This window comes from Colobus angolensis, unplaced genomic scaffold (genome assembly GCF_000951035.1).
Source record: "Colobus angolensis palliatus isolate OR3802 unplaced genomic scaffold, Cang.pa_1.0 Scaffold6, whole genome shotgun sequence".
In the NCBI taxonomy this organism is placed as follows: Eukaryota; Metazoa; Chordata; class Mammalia; order Primates; family Cercopithecidae; genus Colobus; species Colobus angolensis.
Window position 1 is genome coordinate 18,871,954 of NW_012119598.1, and position 27,384 is coordinate 18,899,337.

The window sequence follows — 27,384 nt, forward strand, 5'->3', positions numbered from 1 at the left end:
CCAGGATGGTCTCGATCTCCTGACCTCGTGATCCACCCGTCTTGGCCTCCCAAAGTGCTGGGATTACAGGCTTGAGCCACCGCGCCCGGCCTAAGATAGAATTTTTTTTTAAAAAATCTAACATAATGAAGAACTCAGGATAGAAAAAGTAAAAGAAAGTTGGGAGGGTCAAAAGCAAAATAAAAGCCACTCCAATAAATATAATCAGTGAGAAAAAACTGAGTTTTAATTCAACTTTTTTTTTTTTTCTTTTCTGCACCTTCCCCTAACCTGCACCATTTCCCCTGAAACTCTGACCATTAGATTTCTTTCCTTGGGAGTGGATATGATGTATGTGTTATCTGTATTGTATAGGACGGATTTCAAATATTATTTTACTTATTAGTCCAATAACCAGGTCTAAGATCATACATATAATACTTATTAAACTTTATTGGAGTTATTTGTGTAGCTATTTCTCTGCCTTTCTATTTAGATTATGATTACCTTGAAGGCAGACAGTGTAATTTGCCATACACATTCCTCCATGCAATTACTGTGCTTGGTTTATGACTAAAAGCACTCAGTAACTATCTGCAGAGTTAATCTGAATCTAGATCCAGTGAAGACCAAAACATGGAACTCTGTTTAAAAAGGACTAATTCAGTGATGGTTTTGGAAAACACATCCAGTGCTATTTGCTAACAGAACACTGGTTTTCCTGGAAGCAATGTGCTGGGCTAAAAACTCTATTTTCCAAACGCCTCTGCTGCTTCGGGTAGCCATTAAACACAGTTCTGGCCAAGGAGATGTAGGTAAACATTACTGGGTGGGGCTTCCAAGAAAACTGTTGTTCTCCTGATAAAAGAAGGTACAAATTCAGCTAACAGAAGCCTGTGGTTTTTTGCCCTTCCTCCTTTTTCCTTCTTCCAGTTTGTACCACAGATACGGATATGATGTTTGGAATGGTATAGCCATCTTGAGATCATGAGGATGACATGAACACACATTAAAGTTAGTACAGCTGTGTGCATTTCTAAGGTGCTGTACCAGCCTCTGGACTTCTTGTTAAATGAGAAAAATTAACTCACATCATTGTCACTGTAGCTGGTTTCTGTTGCCTAGAGCAGAATGCAATCCCTGGCTTTGAAATAATTAGTTGAGGCTGGGCGCTGTGGCTCACACCTGTAATCCCAGGACCTTTGGAGGTTGAGGTGGGCAGATCACCTGAGCTCAGGAGTTTGAGACCAGCCTGGCCAACGTGGTAAAACCCTGTCTCTACTAAAAACATAAAAATTAGCTGAGCGTGGTGGTGCACACCTATAATCCCAGCTACTTGGGAGGCTGAGGCAGGAGAATCACTTTGAACCCAGGAGATAGAGGTTGAAGTGGGCCGAGATCGTGCCACTACACTCCAGCCTGGGTGACAGAGTGAGACTCCACCTCAAAAAAAAAAAAAAAAAAAGGAAATAATTAGTTGAAAGATTGATGAAGTAAGTGGATTTGAGTTTAGCGTTCTCCCCAGTAAGTCCTCACTTTTAACAGTAAAGGAGAAATGGAAAAGAATATGGATGGCAAATTATGAGGAAAGGACAGTACCATCACATGACAGGTGAGCAAAGAAAATGGTGATAGCCACAGTATCAGCCTCATTTCCTTTCAAATTGTTTTCCAGTGGTTAATGCCAATCATTAAACTCAATGTTCATCTAACGCATATCATTCCCAATCTCATTTCCATTTCAACCATTGTGGTAGAACAATAGAGTACACACTGACATTTCTGAAAATGTTAGTGTATACTTTAAAATGTTACTGTATACTTTATTGTTCTGAAGATCTTAATATATGTTAAACCTAGAATTCTGTCATCAAATAAGTTTGGGGAATGACAAGCCAAAGTTCTATCGAATTTATTATTGCAGGATGTCTCTGAGCTTTTAGCACTGTGAATCTCCAAAGAAAGGTTTCATAATTATTCTTTCTCAAAATAACTTGTCCAAGGATTCCTTTCTTTCCAAGCCATCTGAAGAACTAATGTTTGACAAAAATGCTTTAGGAAACCTTGGGTAACCCTATCAAATTCTTCCAACGATGCGGCTACTGTGTCCCAAGAAGCAGAGTTTTGCTGTCCTTTATAGGTCTCTCATTTTAAATGCAAATATGTCTATCCAGGTTTTTAATTCACATGTATGGACTCTGTAATATACAAGTCATAAACTAAGAAGGACACCCACCCTTGAGTAACGGACAGAAGTAAGCCATTTTATTTTTCTCCCTCGATACAAATTCATGTTTTGTTATTCAGGCAATACCTCTTTAGAGTGGGGCTTCTGTAAGAAAATGAACAAGAATCATGGAAAGTACTCAAGAAGAAAAAAAGGAAGACTGAGTGTATTAGTCCATTTTCATGCTGCTGATAAAGACATACCCAAGACTGGGTAATTTTTAAAGTAAAAGAGGTTTAACGGACTCACAGTTCCATGTGGCTGGGGAAGCCTCACAACCATGGCAGAAGGCAAAAGGCACGTGGGCGGCAGACAAGAGAGAGAATGGGAACCAAGGAAACGGGATTTCCCCTTATAGGCCGGGTGCGGTGGCTCAAGCCTGTAATCCCAGCACTTTGGGAGGCCAAGACGGGCGGATCACGAGGTCAGGAGATTGAGACCATCCTGGCTAACACGGTGAAACCCTGTCTCTACTAAAAAATACAAAAAAAAAAACCAACTAGCCGGGCGAGGTGGCGGGCACCTGTAGTCCCAGCTACTCAGGAGGCTGAGGCAGGAGAATGGCGTAAACCCAGGAGGCGGAGCTTGCAGTGAGCTGGAGATCCGGCCACTGCACTCCAGCCTGGGCGACAGAGCGAGACTCTATCTCAAAAAAAAAAAAAACCATCGGATCTTGTGAGACTTATTCACGACCACGAGAACAGTATGAGGGAAACCGCTCCCATGATTCAATTAACTTCCACTGGGTCCCTCCCACAACACATGGTATTTACGGGAGCTACAATTCCAGATGAGATTTTGGTGGGGACACAGCCATACCGTATCACCGAGTCAGATGAAATACTAGAAATGTCATGCTTATAAGTTATTCTATTATAACAAATTATACTGATACAATCCTAGAAGTAACATATATGAAGTTCTCTAGAACAAGTGCTCAACAGAACCCACTTTTGGAGATGTTAGCTTATTGATAAGATGTTAGCTTATTAACCACAGGAACTGAAATAGAAATGAGACTGGGAACTAGATAAACATTGTTTACATTTAGTGACTGGCCATTACTGAGTAAAATGGAACCATGTTCAGTGTCTGGGGAGATTAGAGAGTGCTCTATGATCTAAATGTGTTCTCGGCAGAGCTGAAGCAGCAGACTGCAGTGACAAGGAAAAGGCTTCCTCATTCCACCTTCACTAGACAGGTGGAACAGCAGACTGGCTTTTCAAATGCATCCCCCCTGCAAAGATGGTCCACAGATGACCTATACCTCCTAAGCTCCGAACACTCCCTGGCAGTAGGCCACATAGTGTCTTGATGCTTTAATGAAAGGAGTAACATGTGCTTAAAGGTCTTAGAGCTTCAGGAGACATGAAGTTCCTAAATCCACAGCCCATTAAGCAGACACTGATGTTTGTGTGAAGTCCCTGACAGGTGGCTTAAGAGGATTATTAATGTTCCATCCAAAGAAACGTAAGTGGGAGGCCGAGAGAAAGCTTAAGAACATGTCAGAGATTTCTTTAGTTTTGGAACTCAACTTTTTTTTTTTCTGAGACAGCCTCCTGAGTAGCCGGGATTACAGGCGCCCACTACCACGCCCAGCTGATTTTTGTATTCTTAGTAGAGACAAGGTTTCACCGTGTTGGTCAGGCTGGTCTTGAACTCCTGACCTCAAACGATCCACCTGCCTCAGCCTCCCAAAATGCTGGGACTACAGGGGTGAGCCACTGCACCCAGCCAAGGCATACAAAATGTTTGCTGGGATTTTACTTATGTTATTCAATGTCTCTAAGCATCAGTTTCCTCATCTTTAAAATAAGATTAAAAATACATGTTATGAGCCTCCCAGAGTGTATGAAAATGCTCTGAAAAGTATAAAGAACGCTTAAAAAGGAAGATCATATCTCATAAACTAGTAAGGAATATACAAATCAATTTGTGAAAGAGACCATATATAAATAAGATGAGGCCAGAATCATTGGCTCACACCTATAACCTTAGCACTTTGGGAGGCCAAGATGGGAAAATCGCTTGAGGCCAAGAGTTTAAGACCAGCCTGGCCAACATAGTGAGACCCCATGTCTTAAAAAAAAAAAAAGGAAGAAAAGAAAAGAGAGTAAGATGTTGAGAGAATTCTATTGAATTCAACAAGTCATTATGAAAAAAGAGCCAGTTACTAAATGATCTAAAAATCATGTTATCACCAAGCCTTGGGGTAATCCAGTAAGGGCCACTACATAAATTCATGTCCAAAATTAAGGGGGCATTATTTACATTTACTCTGGGACAAAAGTATCATCCAGATGCTGCCTGGCAAACAGAATGCACAGCCACCCCGACAAGTGTAGCCACAGTGGCTGAGCCTGGGCTCAGAGACCAGCTGACTGCAACCATTCCCAAAATCCACACTTAGAACTTGGTGACCTGGGAGACATCATTAAACTGCGCTCTGTCTTGGTTTTCTCATCTGTAAAATGGGGTAACGGACCCATGCCTTGATGTTGATGTGACATTGCGCATGGAGCATTCAGAATCGTGCCTGGCAGTAGCAAGAGCTCAATAAAGTTAGTGGTCATTCCACATCTAGGCCAGTCATACACACATACACACACACACACACACACACACACACACACTCTAAATTCCAATCAGTCTACAGACTTTCCAGTGTGATCCCACAAACCCCACCAGCAGGCATGGCCCAGCACTTGCAAATGAATCTCCAGGAGGTATGGCAATCTTTTCTTTGATACCTGCTCCTTCACACTCCCATTTCTGCCTCCCCATCCTGGTTTCCGAACTCATTTTGGAATGCAGGGCTGCAGGGCCAGTCTGGAATCTTGCAATGCCTTGTCAGGAAATACAGCAAAATCCTTTGTTATCAGAGCAGGAGACAGAATGACTGGATGATTAATTTCCTATAGTAGCGGTCTTTCCCAGTGAGTACGGCTGTGTCCATCTGATAGAGGGGCCACTATTTTACTTCTAATTTTTAAACTTTTGTATACTAAAATAATAACGTGTTAACATCATCTTAAATGCAAGCTGTGCAAACACGTTCCTGATTATATTTCCTCTTGTCACGTTCTGTCCTAAATGAAACCCTAAGTTATTACAGCTCAACAGAAAAAGATTACAAGTATACACTAAACTACTTTCTGCAAACTTGGAATCATGATAATGGTTATCCTGATTATAAAAAACAACAGCTATAACAATTAATATTTATTCACTGCATACTAAGTGCCAGGCATTTCTCTAAGCACATTATGGTCATTTTATCCCCAACAAATCTGTGAAGTAGGTACTATTATTATTATTATTATTATTATTTTGAGATGGAGTTTCACTCGCGTTGCCCAGGCTGGAATGCAGTGGCGCGACCTTGGCTCACTGCAACCTGTCTCAGGGTTCAAGTGATTCTCCTGCCTCAGCCTCCCGAGTAGCTGGGATTACAGGTGCCCGCCACCATGCCCAGCTAATTTTTTACATTTTTAGTACAGAAGGGGTTTCATCATATTATCCAGGCTGGTCTTGAACTTCTGACCTTAGGTGATCCACCCACCTCGGCCTCCCAAAATGTTAGGATTACAGGCGTGAGCCACCGCCCCCAGCCTGCTTTTATTTTTAATTGACACACAATTGTGCATATTTATGAGGTACAGTGTGATATTTTGATACATGTATACAATGTATAATGATCAATTTAGGGTAATTAGTGTATCCACCACCTTAAACACTTATTTTTTTTGTGTTGGGAACACTGAAAATCCACTTTCCTAGCTATTTGAAAATATACAACAAATTGTCAATTATAGTCAACGTACAGTGCTATGGAACACTAGAACTTATTTCTCCAATTTAGCTGTAATTTTGTATCCACTAATCAACCTCTCGTTATTCCGCCTGTCCTCCCCTTTCCAGGCCCTAGTAACCACCATTCTACTTTCTACTTCTATGATATCAACATTTTTTAGCTTCCACATACGTCAGAATATGGTATTTGTGCCATTTTTGAGCACCATGTAGTTTTATTTAATTAAACCTTGTCATTTTTTTTTTTTTTGAGAAAGAGTCTCGCTCTGTTGCCCAGGCCGGAGTGCAGTGTGGAGCGATCTTGGCTCACTGCAAACTTCGCCTCCCAGATTCAAGTAATTCTCATCCCTCGGCCTCCCAAGTAACTGGGATTACAGAGGTGTACCAACATTACCAGCTAATTTTTGTTTTTTAGTAGAGACAGGGTAGAGACGGGTAGAAACAGGGTAGAGACTGGGTAGAGAAGGGGTTTCATCACGTTGCCCAGGCTAGTCTTTAACTCCTAGCCTCAACTGATGCACCCACGTTGACCTCCCAAAATGCTGAGATTACAGTTGTGAGCCACCATATCCAAACACAAACCTTATACATCTTTTTTTTTTTTCTTTGAGATAAAGTCTCACTCTGTTGCCCAGGCTGGAGTGCAGTGGTGCAATTTTGGCTCACTGCAACCTCCACCTCCCAGATTCAAGCAATTCTCCTACATTAGTCTCCCGAGTAGCTGGGGTTACAGGTGTGCATGACTGTGCCTTTTTAGTAGAGATGGGGTTTTGCCATGCTGGCCAGGCTGGTCTCAAACTCCTGACCTCAGATGATCTTCCTGCCTTGGCTTCCCAAAGTGCTGGGATTATAGGCATGACCCACCATGCCTGGCCAAAAACCTCATACGTCTTAATAGACACAGTTTATTGTTGTTTTTCTTCAAACCAGTTTACTAAAGCGATACAGACTTTAAACAACCTGTGCATCAGAACCATCTGACCCTCATAATGCAACAAATCCCCCCAGAAGGAAATCACCCAGGCTGTTCCGGGACCACCTTACTTGTTAATGTTGCTGCCTTCTTTCAGTCGCTCTCCTGCAGCTCCTGTTTTAGATACTCTTTCGCTACCCGCCAGGTCTACCAAGCTGACCTTACTGACTTTCTCCCCCGAGTTCTAGTTACAGGAAACAAGAGAGAGAAAAAAAACTTATCAATAAAAACACATGGATATCTACATACACGTTAGCACTATAATTGAGCAATCCATCCCACTCACATGGCAAATTTCTTAAGTTTTTAAACGGTCAGAAGAGTTATTTGAACTAGCAATGAATTTCATAGTTAAAATTTAAGTTGGCATGGAAATATAGCATTTTTGTTTTGCAGAAAGTACACCCAGCTTTCTGGAATACAGTCAGAAAGCTGGAGATTTTAAATGCCTATGAGGAAATAGAAGGACATGAGGATTTCTGCACATTCAGGTCAAATCCTTCTTCTTTTGAAAAAAAGTTTAGGCTAAAGGTTGTGGTGTTCTCTTTAATATCCCTCAAGGACTATGAAGCTGACTTGTTTCCATGGGAATTTCAGCACGAAAGGATATATATTAAAAGCTGTACGGTGATGCCATCACACTTGTTAGGGACTTTGCACAAGAAATACAATTATTTTTCTTTTTTGTTTTTGTAGAGTCCGGGTGTTGCTATATTGTACAAGATGGTCTTGAACTTCTGGCCTCAAGCAATCCTCCCGCCTCAGCCTCCCAAAATGCTGGAATTACAGGCATGAGCCACCGCACCAGGCCAAAATCCAATTTTTTAAAAAGTCGAATATAAAGGAAGACCTAACAAATTAAATGATGTAAGCAAAGTAGCTCACCTAGTAAGCAGAAGAGCCAACATAAAATTCTCAGCCACTGAACCCAACCATGGAAGGCTTTACCTATGTGGACACTTTCAGTTCTTCCACCCCCCTCAAAGGTTCTGCCTAATCCCTCACCCCAGACTGCAGGTCATAAAGTGTCTGTGTGATTATGATGTTGAACACAGCATGGGAGCGGCTGCTTTCTTCGTTCATGTTGGTAGCAGCTACCGTTCGAGACTTATTTCCCTCAGACATCAATGACTCAATATCCTAGGGGCAAAGCATAAGGAAAGACCATAAGCAAAAACACAAGAATGTAGTCCTGCACACCAGGTATATGTATTAATGATGATTCCTCTGATGCCTTTGTCACCACCGTTCCATAAAAACCTCCCTGCTGCTCCTCCACTGAGCCTGGTTTGAGCTTCTACCTCACCCAGGGCTTTCTAATGTATGAAACGTTTCCCCTTATTCTTTCCATTTCCCAACTGTCTTCTTTCTCAGTTGAGTGCCTATTTTCTCCTTTTTGGGTTCCTGGGGTAGCTAATATTTATTGAGCACTCCGATAATCAATAATAGCAGTGACTTGATTTAACTCTCCTGTGCTTACCAACCCGCTGATGCCTGCCTGTCTGCCTCCCTCCTCCAACACTGTGGCTCCCTGATGGCAGGGTTTTTTCCTTATTCCACTTTGTACACTTGCTTCTAGAATGCCTAGAGCCTACGGGATCTTATGAAATATTTGCTGAATGAACTTTATTTTCTTGGTTTTGCATACAAGGACACTGAAGTTCGTGGAGGTGAAGCAACTTTCCCCACATCCAGTAAGCGGTAGAACTGGGATGCAAATCAAGAGCACCCTGGCTCCTACTAGTAAGCGACAGGATAACATCAACACATACCTCAACCACACTGACCTAAGAACCAGGGACCTCAGCGAAGGGGCTGAGTTAGTACTTTTATACCAAAAAGGTATCCATTCATGTCAGAATCTAAATGTTTTTAAAATGATCACTGTGCTCTTATTTCTGATTAGAGCAATTCTATATATATCTTGATTTAAATGGCTGGAGAGTCACTGCACAGATTAGTCTTAGCCGTACTAAATCTGGGGTGATAATGGGCCAGCCACATCCCACAAACAGCACAAAGTAACTGCAGGGATTTGCTTGTTCCTTCATGCATTCACACATTCAGTCACATTCTTTAGCAACAGAGACAGCAGTTTGCGTTACGAGATTTCCAAAGCAATCACTATAGAAATAGAAGCAGAATCCTGAGTTAGATCTTAACAAGGCATGTAAGTCAAAGAGTAAATAAAGTAAAGTCAATGGCAAGAGGAGGGATTCAGAAAAACAGGAGAGCAAGAAGTGACAGGAACCAAGGCAGGAGACCCTGCCAAAAAGAAAGGGCTGTACTAACTGCCAAATACTGTTTAGACTACCACATGCCTAGAAGGATGTCACTGGCATCATTGGGAGCACAGTTTTAACAGAGTAGTATTAGTGAAAATATGCAGCAACCTGAAAACGTTGGGCTTTCTGGCCATACTGTAAAACCTTCACAACAAAGCAGCTTGAAGAGTGTGATTAAAAGCCTTTTTCCTCTCTGTTTGCAGTGTGCTGATACTGGGTTTCTGAGGCCCTGAGTAGTATCATTGTGCTATAAAGCATCCACATAAAACATACTCAGTATCACTTATATACTTGGATTTATAGTCAGCTTTTAATCACATTTTTAAAAAAATGACTTACCTCAAAACTAGTGACAGCTAGTTGAGATAAACCATCTACATATGGTCCCAAAACTTTATGTTCTCGAACTTTAAGAGACTGTCTACTCCTGTGGGAGGGAGGAAAAAGGAATAAATGAATCAGACCAAAGCTGGAAGCTTTTCTTTCTTTTTAAGTACACAGTAACTAAGATAACAATTTCAAAATAATTTTTTAAGGACTCCTCCCCCCAACAAATCTAAAAGCTACTTTATTTGGATTAGCAAAACAATGTTTCACATGAGAAATGTGTTTTATGCTCTGATTTCTATTTAAAGTATGTTACTATTTTAAACATTCTATCTCTAGTCACAAACCTTACTGGGCCAGGCTGTCAGTTACACTTTGGGGAGGGTTGGGGGAAAAAGTGAATCAAAAAACATGCCAGATCAAATTAACCTTTAGGCTATTTCATAAATAAGCATCTTCTCAGTAGATAGTCTTAAAATTGTATTTAGTTTTTGAGACAGGGTCTCACTCTGTCACCCAGGCTAGAGTGCAGTAGTATGACCCCGGCTTACTATAGCCTCAACCTCCCACCCAGGTGATTCTCCCACCTCAGCCAACCATGCAGCTGGGACTACAGGCCCATGCCACTATGCCTGGCTAATTTTTATATTTTTTTGTAGAGATGTGAGCTTCACTATTCTGCCCAAGCTGGTCCTAAATTTCTAGGCTCAAGCAATCCTCCACCCCCAGCCTCCCAAAATGCTGGGACTGCAGATGTGAGCCACCACAGACCAGTCAAAATTTTTGAATTAGTAGTAAACAATATTAAAATGTTTAAAGTTTACTTCAAGTCTGCATTGGTTTATGCTACTTCCATGCTTACACTTTTTTACACAGAAAGTGGGATTACAGTACAGAGTTTGTTTGTAATTACTGATGTTGTCCTATATTTAGAATTGGTTCTGCTAATGACAGTTTTAAAGCTCTTTTGAATTTTTAAATGATAAACCTGGTTTGGAACCCATTTGAACAGTTTATCAAAAGACAATGGAGACTAAAAGCAAAGCTATGTATATACTGACCATATTGTGTATGCCATCTTATTCAGGGCATCGCATATTAATCATCTTTCAAATTAAGAGTCATTGCTTAGCATCAGCAATATATGGGAAGAAGAAGCTAAGAAGCATCACTGAATGCATCCCAAAGTCCTGGCATTGTTCTCTGAAGCACTTTTCAGTTATACTGTTTAATTTCATAACATCCCTACAAAGTAGGCTTTACCACCTTTATTTTAAAGATGAAGATTTCAATGTGACAATGAGCTACTTAGATGCACACGATCCAGTACACAGCTTATTCTGCTTGCCAGAGATTCTATAATGCTATTCAGCAGCAAGAAAAAGCAAACCCAGCATTGTATCAAGTGCCTGTGATGGTGTCCAATATCGGAAATTCTTGTACACTGCTGGTGGGAGTGGAAATTGGTACAACCACTTTGGATAACAGTTTGTGCTACTGAATAAAATTGGAGATTCAATGTTTTGTGAGTTACAATTCCACCCCTAGATGTGTTACACAGAAACTCCTGCACCCTATACACCAGGAGAACTCCAAAACAATGTTTTCAGAACAGCACTGTACTGATAAAAGCAGGAACCACACAAAAGACAGAGAAAGTGATGAATTATTGATACAATCACGCAATGAAATGCTGGACAACAGTAAAAACGCGTTAGCACTTCATATATAAGAATAAATGAATCATGGTGGGAGGAAAGATCACCAAAGAACACATATTGTGATGTCATACAAAGTTAAAAATTGTGCAAAATTATTTCCAAATGCTAAAGAAGAGGAAGAGAATGCTAAACACAAAATTCACAATAGTAGTTACCTTGGGGAGGGATAGAAAATGGATCCAAGAGGAACATATAGTGAGCTTCACAATTATTGATCATGTTCCATTTATTTATTTATTTAATTTTAGCTAGAGTACTTTTGGCTAAGTCATGTTGCATTTATTAAGCCAATGTAGATAAGCAGTTGTTTTTATTACTCTTTACGCCTTACAGGTATTATAAATGTTCTTTTGTATGCATTAAATAGTTAACAGCTTCTTAAGAGTAAATATAAACATTTTCTTTGATTAGGTCACTTCCTCATCACTCATAATTTTGGTCCAAATGCACCAAAGTAGTAACAGTGGTTATTAATATTTTTTTTTTTTTGAGATGCAGTCTCACTCTATTGCCCAGGCTGGAATGCAGTGGTACGATCTTGGCTCACTGCAACCTCTGTCTCCCGGGTTCAAGCAATTCTCCTGCCTCAGCCACCTGAGTAGCTGGGATTACAGGTGCCCAGCACCACGCCCAGCTAATTTTTGTACTTTTAGTAGAGACTGTTTCACCATGTTGACCAGGCTGGTCTTGAACTCCTGACCTCAAGTGATCCACCCACCTCAGCCTCCCAAAATGTTGGGATTACAGGCATGAGTCACCACGCCTGGCCTTAGTGATTATTTTTGAATGGTGAGATTATAGGTCATTTTTACTTCTTATACTTTACCTATTTTTCAAATTTTCCATAAATAGATATTATTTTAAAATCAGTACAGTTTTTCTTTAAATTTTTTTTGAGATGAGTCTCCCTCTGTTCCCCGGGCTAGAGTGCGGTGGCACGATCTCAACTCACTGCAACCTCCACCTCCTGGGTTCGAGTGATTCTCCCGCCTCAGCCTCCCAAGAAGCTGGGATTACAGATGTCCATGACTACACCCAGGTAGTTTTTGTATTTTTAGTAGAGATGCAGTTTCTGTTGGTCGGACTGCTCTCAATCTCTTGACCTCAGATGATCCGCCTACCTTGGCCTCCCAAAGTGCTGGGATTACAGGCATAAGCCACTATACCCGGCTCCAAATTTTTTAATTGAAAAAAAGTAAATGGTCCCCCTGCCTCTATGAATCAAATAAATACATTTTTTAATCACCTAGTTAAAAAAATAGAGATCCCTGGGTTTCACCCTAGGTTTACTGAATCTAGTCTCTGTGGGTGGGAATCAGGCAAGTGGATGCTTAAAACGTTCCCCACATGATTCCAACGCCCAGCCAGGGAAGGGAATTGCTTGCCTTGGCTGGAATGTTTCAATCCTTCAACCCTTTTACCTTTACTCAAACACAGAAGTGCTGCTTTCCAATCTAAATGGAAGAACTAATGAGTTATTCCTAACTCAATTTTTATGAATAGTTCATGGTGGCAAAAAAGTAATACCAATAGTAAAAACATCTTTTCAAAGGGCATACATAGGCAACTTAGTCCATTAATGTAGGATAAACACGGGGTATACCAACAGGCTTTGAGAAGCTGATGATTTCTCTGTAAATGAATGAAAACCAGTGTAGTCACCAAGAGCTTAAATACGTATATTCACTTCCAGTTTTGACTTTAGAATCATTTAAAATTATCTCTCCCTATTAACACACTTAATCTTGACCACTAACTTACCCTTTGGGGTCTAAAAGATCTCGAACTTTCTCATTATAAATTTCCATATAGGACACTTCGACTTTAAAGGTCTGCGACTCATTTTGCTCCAAAGAGATCCTTTTAAATAAAGCACAGCAGAGCCTTGGAATAAGGCCCAGCTGCTCAGCATGGCCCATCATGGAAAAGGATTTTCCTGAACCTGCAGAAGAAGCAAGCAACAAGAGAACAGGTAAAGGAGTAAGCAAAATGCAATGCTTCAGCCATACAAGGTTTCCCCATATACTGGCCAAGGTAACAGAGCAGAAAAGTGGCCAGCTTAGCCTCAAACCCTGTTGCTCAGGCTGGAGTGCAGTGGTGTGATCACGGCTCACTACGGTCTCAAACTCCTGGGCTCAAGCCATCCTTCCACCTCAGTCTCCCGAGAACCTGGGGCTAAAGGTGTGCCACCATGCTGGGCTAATGTTTTTAGCTTTCGTAAAGACAGGTCTTACTATGATGCCCAGGCTGGTCTCAAACTCCTGGGCTCAAGAAATCCTCCCATCCCAGCCTCACCAAGTGCTGGGATTATAGGCATGATCCATCACATCTGGACTATAAAAGCAACTTCTTACCTGTCTGTCCATATGCAAAAATACACGCATTATACCCCTGAAAGGCTTTTTCAAGAATTCCTTCCCCAAGGCACTTGAAAACCACTTCTTGACCTAAAAAACAAGCCAAAAATTAAAAACTAATAAAAAGAATAATTTTTCTTGACCTATTTGTATTAACAACAATATTATGTCAATTCAAAAAAATGTTAAAAGTGTACAGAGTGCCTACTAAGTACAGGGCTGTGTATTAAAGTTCGATATATGCTATTTCATCCACACTTCTAAACTGCAGCCCAGTACCTGGATACACTGTTTCCCTCTAAGACATTTCTCTAAATATTAAAGTTTTCTTTCCATTGTGAGTGGGCCATATGGAAGCATCATTCAAATTTGGTGGTTTTTTCTTATGACTGAGCATCTACGATGTCATTAAATATGAATTGCCTTATCTCCCCAGCTAGATTCTGAACTGCCACTGAACAAGACTGTTATACACACCTCAGTATCCCCCTCAACACCTAGCTTAGTGTTTTGTAAATGCCAAGTGCTGAAAAACCGTTAGTTGCTGAGGATGGATTGACAACTTCAGCTGCTGTCTGTAGATTCACAGCACCCGTCACCTGTGTCCTCACAGGGGGAGTGGGGGACAAGATCTCTTTCGTGAATCTCTCTGTATCTCCTGGGGGGACTGTGTCATGTACTACATTATGGCAGAGCGGGGCTGAAGAGTAAATGTGTGACAATCTGTTTTAAACACAGAAAAGGACAGCATTTGCTACCCTTTGAATTTAATGATTTTCTAATATTCATTCTGCATCACTAAGACAATGAGACTTACATTCTCCTTCCTGTCCTCTTATAGTCCTTAGAATACTCACTCTACAGCATTTGCAGAAACTACTAGTTTAAGCACCTGTTTCCTCCACTGGAATGAGAGCTCCATGATGCCCAAAACTATAACCTGCTTATCTTCATAATCCTAGAGCCTAGTACAAAATGCTTAATAAATGTTGAAAGAATGAGTCAATTTAACGTTTTTATCTTACATGATAGTTCCTTTTACATTTGAAAATAATGTAACACAACATAAGCTTTTGGTTTTATGTTTTTCTTTTATGGAAATTCAGATCTGATTTTAGGAGTCTGTTACTATACTATGATATATGATGATTGCAGGATGAGACTCTTAAAAGTGTTTCGACACAAAAAGAGATAGTATTTGTGATACGGTTTAGTTCAGTGTCCCCACCCAAATCTCATCTCAAATTGTAATCCCCACGTGTCAAGGGAGGGACCTGGTGGGAGGTGACTGGATCACCGGGGCGGTTTCCCCTATGCTGTTCTCATGATAATGAGTTCTCACAAGATCTGATGGTTTCAAAGTGTGTGGCTTCCTCTGAGTTCTTTTCTCTCTCTCTGTCTCTCGCTGCCATGTAAGATACACCTTCCTTGATGTGCCTTGCTTCCCCTTCACCTTCCACCATGATTCTAAGTTTCCCGAGGCCTCCCCAGTCATGCGGAACTGTGAGTCAATTAAACCTCCTTTCTTTACAAGTTACCCTGCCTCATGTAGTTCTTTGTAGCAGTGTGAAAACAGACTAATACAATTTGCAACCATTAGGCTGGCAAAAAATAAAATTCTGACAACATCAGATATTGCTGCATATGGTGGGAGAATGAATGAATACAGACATTCTGAAGGAAGACTTGACAGCATCTGTAAAAGGGAATATGCCTACACTGTCTGACCCACTGTGAAGCGTCTATTCTAGAGACACATTCCTGAAAAGGGCCCTGTGAAGGATGTTCATGGCAGTGTTATTCATAATACTGTAAATGGGAATCAAGTTAAATGCCCATAAGTATGAAAGTAAGTAAAGTGTGACTGTTTTATATGATGGAATATACTACATAACTTTTTTTAAAAACAATAAATCCCCAACACCCACATCTATGTGTAAATAATGCTCAAATTAAAGAACATTGTTGAGTGAAAAAAAAGCCATGCTCAGAACTGTACATATAACGTAAAACCTTATGTCAAATAGTGGGTGTGTGCGCATGCTGGTGTGTGTGCAAGAGAGAGATCTACGAATGCTAAAGTATAAAAAATGGATTGAAAAATATACCAAATTTATATAACTTTATTTCTCTATTGCTAACTTCTACCATCTAGCATAGATGTTTGGTAACTTCGTTGATGGAATATGCGGATTTTTAAAAATGGGTGTAATCAGAAGAATCTTTTCTAAACACCCAGGTCTGTTGTGAAGAGTACCTTAAGATCCTATGCAAATACGTATATATTCAGAGAAGAATAAGGTATAATCAAAATTATTATCTGCTTCACAAATTGCTTTTATGTTATAGTCAAGTATGATCGCCTTGTGCTCATGAAGAAAATACCTGACCACTCTGGTGTGTGATCTTTCATATACATTAATATTTATTTCTCATATGTTTTCTCAAAGGACCTTCCTTATTCCACGGATGTTCCCAAGCCCAGTGCTAAACGGCAGGCCTTAAATCTGGAGTCAAGCCCTATATAAGAGAAGACCCAGAATTAAATCCAGCCTCTACCCAGGCTTATTAGAATTGCTTGTGGTCCTCAGCCAGACCCAAGTGCCATTTGAAGGCATTCTAAAAGCAATACATTCTTGGCACAAGCAGCTGAATGGAGAAATCCTGTTTGATCTTTCACACTGGTTAACCAGCCCCCAGGAAGGGAGTGGGGTGAGGGTGGGGACAACAGACTTCAAGAGTTGGCTAAGTCAAGCATCCTGACCATAATTCATGATTTCAATTCATATTTAGTAACTTGAGAAAAAAAAAAAAAACCACAGCTTGAGTTGGTGAAAGGACTCAATTGCAGAGAAGCACTGTGGTCAAAGAGATTTTATAATGGCTTTTTACAGCCTAAAATTAATATCTATTATATTTATTCCTATATTAGGTAGTAAAATGTAGTACTTCTGGTTTCTGCTTCTGATGCTGAATATGCTGGAATTAGGAGGAATTATTTTCCTAGGTTCTTTTAAGAGTAAGTAACAATGTGTCTTTTTCCTTGGTAGGAATATCCTTTTAAACTGAAGATTGTTAGTTGGAAAAACAAGGATGACTGCTATATACCTGTATGAAATAGGTTTATGATGTAAATGAAACAAACCACCAGGATGTGTATACTAAAACTGCATGAAAAATAAATGAAATGATCGAAGAACTCCCCAGCATATAAAAACACAAGAGTAGGTTAAGCATGGTGGCTCATGCTTGTAATCTGAGCACTCTGGGAGGCCGAGGTGGGAAGGTGGCTTGAGGAGAGGAGTTCAAGACCAGCCTGGCCAACAAAGTGAGACCCTGTCTCTACAAAAATTGTAAAAAAAAAATTACAAGAGTAAATTTCAGTTTAGTGTATGACCAAATTGTTGCAAATACTAAACAGGACATGATTTAACCTATTAAACTTGTATTCTAAATTTACTATTTACGCTACTAAGGAAAAGCAAAGATAATTTTTATCAACTGTCCTGTTGGCAATGTACTTTATATATTTTATTTGTTTTTGTGTTTTGTTTTGTTTTTGTTTTTTTGAGACGAGTCTTGCCCTGTCACCCAGGTTGGAGTGCAATGGCGCGATCTCGGCTCACAGCAACCTCCGCCTCCCGTGTTCAAGTGATTGTCCTGCCTCTACCTCCTGAGTAGCTGGGATTACAGGCATGCACCACTACGCCTGGTTAATTTTGACTATCTTTAGTAGAGATGAGGTTTCACCATATTGGCCAGGCTAGTCTCAAACTCCTGATCCACCCACCTTGGCCTCCCAAAGTGCTGGGATTACATGTTCTATATCATTGAATCCTCACAATACTCAAGTAGAGTAGGTAGGAATTATGACTGATAAGGTGACTGGGGCTTGAAATGGTTAAGTCATTTGCCCAAGATCTCATTATCAGTGAATGGCAGGGTTTGGGTCAGCTTATAGTGACTCCCTACTGTCAAGGCTGATTTCATTCATCATCAGTAATTCATGCTGCATGACACTGGGAATCAGTTGCTCTCACCTCTAGTCTCCAGGATAATTTTAACAGACTCTCAGAGCTCATCACACTGCACAACTTTTTTTTCTTTCTTTCTAAGATGGAGTCTCATTCTGTCGCCCAGGCTGGAGTGCAGTGCAATCTCGGCTCACTGTAACCTCTGCCATCTGGGTTCAAGCGATTCTCCTGCCTCAGCCTCCTAAGTAGCTGGGATTATAGGGACCCGCCACCAAGCCTGGCTAATTTTCGTATTTTTAGTAGAGACGGGGTTTCACCATGTTGTGACCTGAGGTGATCCGCCTGTCTTGGCTTCCCAAAGTGCTGGGATTACAGGCGTGAGCCACTGCCCCTGGCTGGCACAATTTTTTTTTCGTGTTCACCTTTACTGCCAGATTGTGAAAACAGTAGTTGCTGTATCTATTAGTGCCTGGCATGCAATAGGCATTTGTATTCACTGAATTATTCCTGTGTTGATATTGTTGTTCTCAGAAAAATGTATTTTTAATTGGGTGGGAGCCTCTTCCCTCATCAGTGACAAAAAGTTATCAGAAGACTGTACTTTTGTACTCTAGCCTGGGTGACAGAGTGAGACTCTGTCTCAAAAAAAAAATAAAAATTGTTCTTTGAACTTAAAAATAAATGTTTAAATACTTACACTTTGGTCAAAGTATGACTGTTTTTGAAATTCTAATGAATCCCATAAGACTACAGTAGGTCTTTGTTAAATAAGCCAATGGGGTATGAATAGATGTGTCAACACACTATGTAGGTACTGATGAGGTAAATTTGATAAAATTACAGATCACATTTTTACTAATACACACAGTACCTCCTGGACATGACAACAAAATATATGACAAAAAATAAAAACTAGTCTCTCTGATTTCCACTAAATATATACATGTGATTTCAAATATAGTCAGCTTCTTTTAGTTACAGTTATGTTTGGCAGATAGAATATAATTCAAATTTGTCATATTTAGTAAAGCTTTATTCATAATTGGAAAAGAAAAAAATCTGAGAAAAACAACATAAAAAATTGAAAACAATTACACTACGTTTCTGAAAAAATTTTTCATTCTCCATGTATTTTTACAAATTTACGCAAGATTGGAGTCTAGAGACACTGGAATACATTTTATTACTATGGCTTTGTGTCTCAAAGACAATGCATTCTCTTTTAAGACAAGAAATAATGAACATTTTCCCGTCTCTACAAATATACATCAATATTAGCATTTTAAATAGGAGCTCAGCTTTCCATTGTATGAATAACGGATGCAATCAGTTCCCTACTATGGATATTTAGATTATTTCCTTTTATTTTTCTGCAATATTTATTCTCATATGTCTACCTCTGTGCAGTTTCCTGTTGACTTTACTAGGCAAAACTTCAAAAAATCAAATGTCCAAGTTCTCTAAAAATGCATGAGTCTCTACTTTCAACACCCTCAACAACAATCCCTATGATTATTCTTCTTAGTTCTGACGAAGTCAGTAGGAAAAAAAAGCCTCTTGTTTGGATAATTTTTCTTCTATTTATTGTTCATTTGTACTAACACTTTAGTAAGTTGACTATTTAAGTCCTTGGGCTAGCCATTGCTTTTCTTCTCATTAATTTTAAAATCCTCATTATATATTGAGGATATTAACCATTGGTCTATCTTATAGGTTGTAAGTATTTTTTCCCAGTCTGTCATTTATCTATTGGTCTTACGTTATTCTTGGTCATACAAAATCTTCTGATCTTTCATATTCAAATCTTTTCTCTTTTCCTTCATGATTTTTGCCTATGATATGTGTTATGCTTCACAAATCCTTTTCCACCCCCAAATTATATAGAACTCACCCATATTTTCTTCTAGTTTTGTTTTTGTTATTATTTATTTGATTTATGTTGGAGACAGGATCTCGCTTTGTGTCCAGGCTGAAGTGTGGTGCAGGATCATAGCTCATGGCAGCCTCAAATGACTGGGCTCAGGTAATCCTCCTGCATCAGCCTCCCAAGCAACTGGGATCATAGATGCGCACCACTAGCTTTTTACAATTTGACTTTCAAACCTGAGTTTTACTCTTTATCAGCTATGTGACAATGGGAAGGTTCCCAGTTTATCGATAAAATAAGACTAATAGTTACTACCTAAGTGGCTACTAGGATGGTTTAACAAACCAATATAGATGAAGCACTTACCACAGTATGTGGCCAGTAAAAATCTAGAATATATTTTAGTTATTATTATCTCTTAAGTCTTTAATCCATTATAATTCATTTTACTGCAAATAAAAAGTAATTATCTAGTTATTTTTCCTTCAGATGGCTCCTTCATTTTTGCAACAATTTTGTGGCATAATCCAATTTCAAAGATAAAAGAAAAAAGGCCAGGTGTGGTGGCTCATGCCTGTATTCCCAACTCTTTGGGAGGCTGAGGCGGGAGGATCTCTTGAGGACAGGAGCTCAAGACCAGCCTGAGCAAAACAGTGAGACTCCCATTTCTACAAAAAATAAAAAACTAGCCAGGCATGGATAGGATGGGCGCGGTGGCTCACGCCTGTAATCCCAGCACTTTGGGAGGCCGAGGTGGGCGGATCACGAGGTCAGGAGATCAAGACCATCCTGGCTAACACGGTGAAACCCCGTCTCTACTAAAAATATAAAAAATTAGCCAGGCATGGTGGCAGGTGCCTGTAGTCCCAGCTACTCGGGAGGCTGAGGCAGGAGAATGGCGTGAACCTGGGAGGTGGAGGCTGCAGTGAGCCACTGCACTCCAGCCTGGGCAACAAAGCGAGACCCAGTCTTAAAAAAAAAATAAAAAAATAAAAAATTAGCCAGGCATGGTGGTGGAGGATTGTTTGAGCCTCAGAGGTTGAGGCTAGAGTGAGCCATGATCGTGCCACTGCACTCCAGCCTGAACGACAGAGTAAGACCCTATCTCTTAAGACATTAAAAAGAAAAGATACTTGTTCTTAGAAAGATTTCTGAAAGGAACCAATCATTGCTATTTTTCTAGCTCCCACAGAGGTCCCATTTAAAACATATTACTGACCAGATATAATGGTGGTGACTCTCACCTGCAAGGGTGGGTGGGACAGAAAGGGTGGAGTGTGTGTTCATGTGTGCATGGACATGATGAGAAGAAGGAACAGTATCATTATTTGGGCCAGGGTATGCTAACCCATATTGTCTATTATAAGAAAAATTCTTCCTTTTTTTTTTTAACATTGGGATATAAGGGTACAGGGGGAAAAAAACAATATAATAAACTGTATCAGCAAAACTGTAAGTGGGACAGGTTCTAGAGTTCCCCTTATTCTGCTCTTCTGGTGCCTTTTCAGCTGTGTGAACCCCCGGCTGGAGTTATACTTAACCAATTCTTTGGTTCGGTGACCTTCAGGGCACCACTGGTATAGTAAAAACAACTACAAAAAAGGCCAAACTGTCAACCAAAGCCTAAAAGGCACTATGACTCTTGATACAGTCTCTGTCCTCTCTAGCAATCAGCTCTTGGTGAAAAACAGATGACGGCTACACTTCACTCTGCAATACAAAATATGAAATATCAAGAACCCTCATAAGGTCTCTTAAAGAGACCCTAATTTATCCAAAAGACTGAAGGGTTTTTGTTTTTGTTTTTTGTTTTGGTTTGGTTTGTTTTTGCTTTGTTCACTTCTATTTTTTAAACACAACGGTCCCTTTTCTCAGCATAGGAAAAAACGACTTGCCAACTGCTTTTTGAACCTCAGTTCATGAAAAAAGGAACCGTTTATGCTGAGTGGTGGGAATCAGGGAATTCAAACAGTGCATGGGTGGATCCCATAAAAGACGCAATATCTCCACCCTAAACGTTTTCCAACTACAGTTTACACTCAAATAGAATGAAGTGCTATTTGTCTAGGGGAAAGCACACCAGCTCATAAGGGAAGGTTCGTAAGTCCCGTGGGAAGCAGGGGGATCTATGAGTATTTGTTTCTATCACAGACAATCCGAGCAAAGCCATAACATTGTCAAATCCAGGAGGCCTGTGACTTTTCAGCGGAACCAATGCCAAAAAGGCGGTGGCCGCTCTGCAGATGTTAGCTCCACATGCCTGGTGAGGCAAATTCACAGGGCAAGCCTGACCTCACTTGTTAATAACCATGACCACAATGCCAATTTCCTCTGGGGTTTATGATTAGACCTTCTATAATCATGTGAACAAGTCTTAAAACACAGGCATGCCCAAAGTAACCCATAACACAATGTCAGAACAGCAAAGAGAGCTGCTATATGGAATTTCTGCAAGCAAAGTCACAGACCTGAGTCACCCAAACCTGAGTCACATACAATATGAATCTTTTTCTTTTTTGAAAGAGACAGGGTCTTGCTCTTCCACCAGGCTAGAGTGTAGTGGTATGAACATAGCTCACTACAGCATCTAGCTCCTCGAGATCCAAGGAATCCTCCTGTTTCAGCCTCCTGAGTAGCTGGTACTATAGACGTGTCCCACCATACATGGCTAATTTTTTATTTTTATTTTTTTAGTAGAGATAAGATCTTGCTATGTTGTCTGAGCTGATCTTGAGCTCCTAGCTTCAAGTGAGCCTCCCACCTTGGCCTCACAAAGTGCTGAAATTAGAGTCATTTGTACCCAGCCTGATACAGATCTTTGAAAAGCTAACACCCTTGGGTGTTCACACTTGTGCATAATCTGTCCCTACTTAGAACAGCAGCAATAGGCTCAAAGCTACCATGTGTGTGTACTGGGAGATGGGTAACCAAGGAAATCTCTTTTTATGGCAATATCCTGATAGCAAAGCATGAAAGAAACCAGGGATGGAAGGAAAAATGCAGCTATTATTCCTATGCCCAACATCTGATGACTGAAGAGGCATAGGATAAAAGAGTCACAGTGGGCTGTGTTCTAGAAAGTGAGAGAATGAAATGGGAGGATATAAGCCCTGTCTTGTTTAAAATCTGCATTAAACAAGGCAGACACCTATGGCCCATGGCTGAATAAAACACTAAGCATGGTGATGCACAGATCAGACCTGGCATATGCACAGAATATTTCTTGTTTTTCTAAAGTGACTAAACAGAAAAGTATCCAAGATTTGAACACGATCAATAATTTCACCAGTTTAAACTGAATCCCCAGTTTTCCTTCTTTTCCCTATCTCTTCTCTTTGGAATCAAAGTAGGGAGAGAAAAAATAAAAATAAAGGCTGGGCTCACGATTTCTGACTTGGAATTCCTGGGCCTACTCATTTGTGAGGGTGTTTTTCCACTTCTAAACAGGGCTGACAGGCACAGCGATTTTGATGAGTCTGGACTTGGCAGGTGGCCCAGCTCCAAATCAGAGCACCTGGACAGCACAAGACCAGACAGGTTCTTCTCACATACCTGAAGGGGTGAAGAATGCCCAGCTTGGATGAGGTTTAAAAAAATCCCCTTCTCAAAAATCTTTGGTGTATGGAAGTGCAGCCTTCAAAAATTCTCATATGTAGTGACTTCAAACCTGGTTTAAGTTAAATGACCAAAAACTACAGAGGTCAGATAAAGAAACTGAAGCTGTAAGGCTTGACTTGGTATTGCTAGATTTAAGTTTTAATCAACTACAGAAATGTTTGCCATTGAGGTGCCTGGTAAGAGGATCCCAAGAAACCAGGCCATGAGGGTAAAGGTAGACCACAGACATTTTCCTTAGTAGCATCCAAGAGCTATCAGTGTTACAGTCCTTGGAAGTCTGGCTTGCAGCTTGGCATGGGTGACTCACCCAGATGGATGTTTCCACCACAGCAACAGCACTGGGGCTGGCCACGAGCATGGTCTTTTTTTGTTGCTGGACAAAGTGGGTGATTCACCAAGGAGGAGGTCATGCAACCACTGCCCTCGGCACTGGTCCCGAGAATGAAGAAAGAATATAAAGCCACTCACCTGTGAAGAATGTCTTACAGAGAATGTGTGTTGGAGTCATACAGGAGGGTGGTTCCCACAAAACAACTGCTAACAAAGTAAACCTTCATTTCTATCTGATTTGATGGTGTTTTACACCCGCTGTCTCTGATAAAGAAGCAGACCCAACTCAACATCTCTTCTGGATTGTGGGCTGCACAATATTTATAGTATTTGAGGGGAGGTTAAAACAAAGCCCAAACCAAATATAAGGATCCTAGAGAACTTCTGACAGGAGTGAGGGTACCCTTAGTAGTATTCCTGGCTAGGTTCTAAGCCAGAGCACTTCAATATGACTTCCTTAGGAGTCACGGAATGACTCTTCAGGATGAGAGAGGAGAGGAGCACCACAGGCTGGAGTAGAATCCATAAAATTTTCACCAGCATACATGTCATTAACTAACGTCCACATTTAGCAATGCTTTCAGCGCTCTCACAGGGAGCAGGGTCTTGCTAAACCTCAGTTTTGTTATCTGTAAAATGGGGGCAGTAATAGTTTCTATCTGATTGGGTGCTTTGACAATTTTATCACCTAGTGCATATAGAGGGATCGGCACAGTGCTTGGGATTCAATGCTCAGGGTTGTACTGGCTATTGCTATTATTATTCACCCTTCTAAACACAAGTTAAAGGATCTTTCTGGGTGCCAACAAGTACCCTAAGGAATAAATGTGGACAAAGAAAGGCAGGTATTGAAGAAACGGGGACTTGATAGGATAAAAAAATAGGCGAGTAAAGGGGAGAACAAAAAAGCAGCATATATATATATATATATGTTTATTTATTTACACATATATATACACTTTTAAAAAATTAACAAGATTAGCAAAGCTCATTTATTTTTTAACATCCTTTACAAGAAAAATTTTTCTTTTTTTTTTTTTTTTTTTTGAGACGGAGTCTCACTCTGTCGCCCGGGCTGGAGTGCAGTGGACGGATCTCAGCTCACTGCAAGCTCCGCCTCCCGGGTTTACGCCATTCTCCTGCCTCAGCCTCCCGAGTAGCTGGGACTACAGGCGCCCGCCACGTCGCCCGGCTAGTTTTTTGTATTTTTTTAGTAGAGACGGGGTTTCACCGTGTTAGCCAGGATGGTCTCGATCTCCTGACCTCGTGATCCGCCCGTCTCGGCCTCCCAAAGTGCTGGGATTACAGGCTTGAGCCACCGCGCCCGGCCCAAGAAAAATTTTTCTTAACTGATCTTGTCCAGTTTTCTGGATTAAGCAACATTCTCTCTTCCATCTATGAAATGCCCCCTGCATGCTAAATCACTCCAGCTGGGAGGCGACTCTCTGGACTCTCACCAGCTGAGTTATGCTTGTACAAAGGGTCAGTTGTATTTGCTCCTAAACTGTTCTATGTCAGTTGTACTTCTCTGTAATTACATAATTTAATTAACAAATGCAAAAAAGAGGGTTGCTGATTCTAAGAAAACTCTAAATGCAATGCTTAGGAACAACTTGATAAAGGTGAGTCACCAAAAGAAATGACAAATCAAGTATGAGGTGAGATAATTTATAAAAGACCATAAAAGAAAAACAAAAATCTAGGAGGATTTGGCATTTAGATTTTTTCATAAATGTCTTTTAAAATGGCATGTATCATTTATAATGAATCCCTACCTTAACAACTATTCAAGTAGGAACTACTAGTGCTGCTCATAACTATAGGGACAACTTTTTTTTTTTTCTGAGACAGAGTTTTGCTCTGTCACCCAGGCTGTAGTGCAGTGGCGCGATCTTGGCTCACTGTAAACTCCACTTCCCAGGTTCACACCATTCTCCTGCCTCAGCCTCCCGAGTAGCTGGGACTATAGGTGCCCGCTACCACGCCCGGTTAATTTTTCGTATTTTTAGTAGAGACGGGGTTTCACCGTGTTAGCCAGGATGGTCTCAATCTCCTGACCTTGTGATCCGCCCACCTCAGCCTCCCAAAGTGCTGGGATTACAGGTGTCAGTCACTGCCCCCGGCCAACTATAGGGAAAACTTTTATGGTTTAAACCCAATAGCTAACAATTATTGAGTGTTTCCTCCATGCAAGGCACTTGCTGAGTGTTTCATATACATAATCTCATTTCAACCCACAAGATTTATAATAAGGAGGTGCTGTTATTATTGCCTACAGCCACACAGTTGGGAAGTGGCAGAGGCAGAATTTGAGCCCAAGAAGTGTGACTCCAGACCTTGTGCTTTTAACTACTAGAAAAAAGCCTTCATTCAAACAGACCAACTGAATAATAAAATAACGAACCAATACAATATGCTAGAATAAATTAATATTGTAGAACTCTGCTAAAAAATTGGTTCTATTTTGGCTACTGTTGGCTTTTAGAGTGTAAATTTTGCTGCACAAATGTTGTGTCTCATTACGATTCTGCTTTGGTTAAGCAATACGAAGCAGAAATCATTTCTAGCTCTAAGCACAGAAAATCCCCCATCATGGGAACAGAATCAAACATGGCTGCTGTTCCCACAGCATCAGTCCACAGATTGGAGGTGCTCTTCTCTCCCCTCACAGTATAAAGCAATGCTAGCAGAATAAGAGGCAGACGTACGACCTTTCTCCTGAGTTGCACGGCATCAACAATGCTCGAAAACACATGGCTTCAGCACATTTGAGCAACGTGCCATATGGCAAGAACTGTTATATAATTTCTGAGTCAACAGTTTAGAATCTCTCAGGCCAGGGAATGTTCACATCCACACGGATCCCAGATATGTCACTACCAGTCTGTTTTTTTTTTGGGGGGGGTATGAAGATTTCTATAGATCTGGGAAGAAAATAAAAACCGAAGTTACTGGAAGTCACTGTTATCCAGTAACATGGCACATTTTAGAAATGTTAAAATATGTATTGATTCATTGTCAAGAATGCTTTAATTGCAATCAGCAGTGACTCAAACATTTACAAAGACTGCTTTCAAGTTTATCAGTATTGACTATAACATACTAACTTTATAATCTTAAATGTGGATCTGCGTATATCCGCATGTATATATGAAGTTCGGGAGAACATATGAGTTTATGCAGAAATGCCATGCTCCAGGTATCTAATTCTGCAGATTATTTCTGTTTTCTTCATTAGTCCTTACACAGGGTTTTTGCTTCAAACTCAGAGTTAACTGCCAGACAAACATTATTACAACTACCTAGCCAAAAGGTAATAAGAGGAAGAGATAATATATTTCAAATGTAAAATAATCCCTGGTTGGGCGCAGTGGCTCACGCCTGTAATCCCAGCACTTTGGGAGGCTGATCACTTGGCGGGTAGATCACTTGAGGTCAGGGGTTCAAGGCCAGCTTGGCCAACATGGAGAAACCCTGTCTCTACCAAAAAATACAAAAATTAGCCAGATGTGGTGGCACATGCCTGTAATCCCAGCTACTCAAGAGGCTGAGGCAGGAGAATCGCTTGAACCCAGGAGGCGGGACGTTGCAATGAGCCGAGATTGTGCCACTGCACTCCAGCCTGGGCGACACAGCGAGACTCTCTCTCAATAAATAAATAAATAAATAAAATGTAAAATACCTCAAAGCATGATTCAATGCAATGTGAATGGCTTAACAAATAAGCCTTTAATTTGCCTCTGAAAAGTCCACTGGAACAGCTGTGTGGCCAACATAAAATGGCTGATTCATGTTTTATCAGAGAGCTGGAGGGGATCTGAGATCATTCCAGGCTGTATCTCCTCCTTTCACAGATGAACAGAGACCCACAGAAATTATCCTGCCCAAGGTCTAGCAGTTTGTGGCAAAACCA

At 40.6% G+C, this 27,384-nt stretch overlaps 1 protein-coding gene across 1 annotated transcript in view; it reads right to left on the reverse strand.

Annotated features, from left to right (window-relative positions):
- The window catches only part of KIF13A (kinesin family member 13A), a 233,544-nt gene that overhangs the window by 85,390 nt on the left and 120,770 nt on the right, over nt 1–27,384 (reverse strand). The window contains exons 4-8 of the mRNA XM_011962918.1: nt 13,680–13,772; nt 13,087–13,267; nt 9,617–9,704; nt 7,998–8,132; nt 7,064–7,176 (exon numbers count right to left, since the gene is read on the reverse strand). Coding sequence (XP_011818308.1) covers nt 7,064–7,176; nt 7,998–8,132; nt 9,617–9,704; nt 13,087–13,267; nt 13,680–13,772 — 610 coding nt within the window. The remainder of the gene's footprint in view (nt 1–7,063; nt 7,177–7,997; nt 8,133–9,616; nt 9,705–13,086; nt 13,268–13,679; nt 13,773–27,384) is intronic.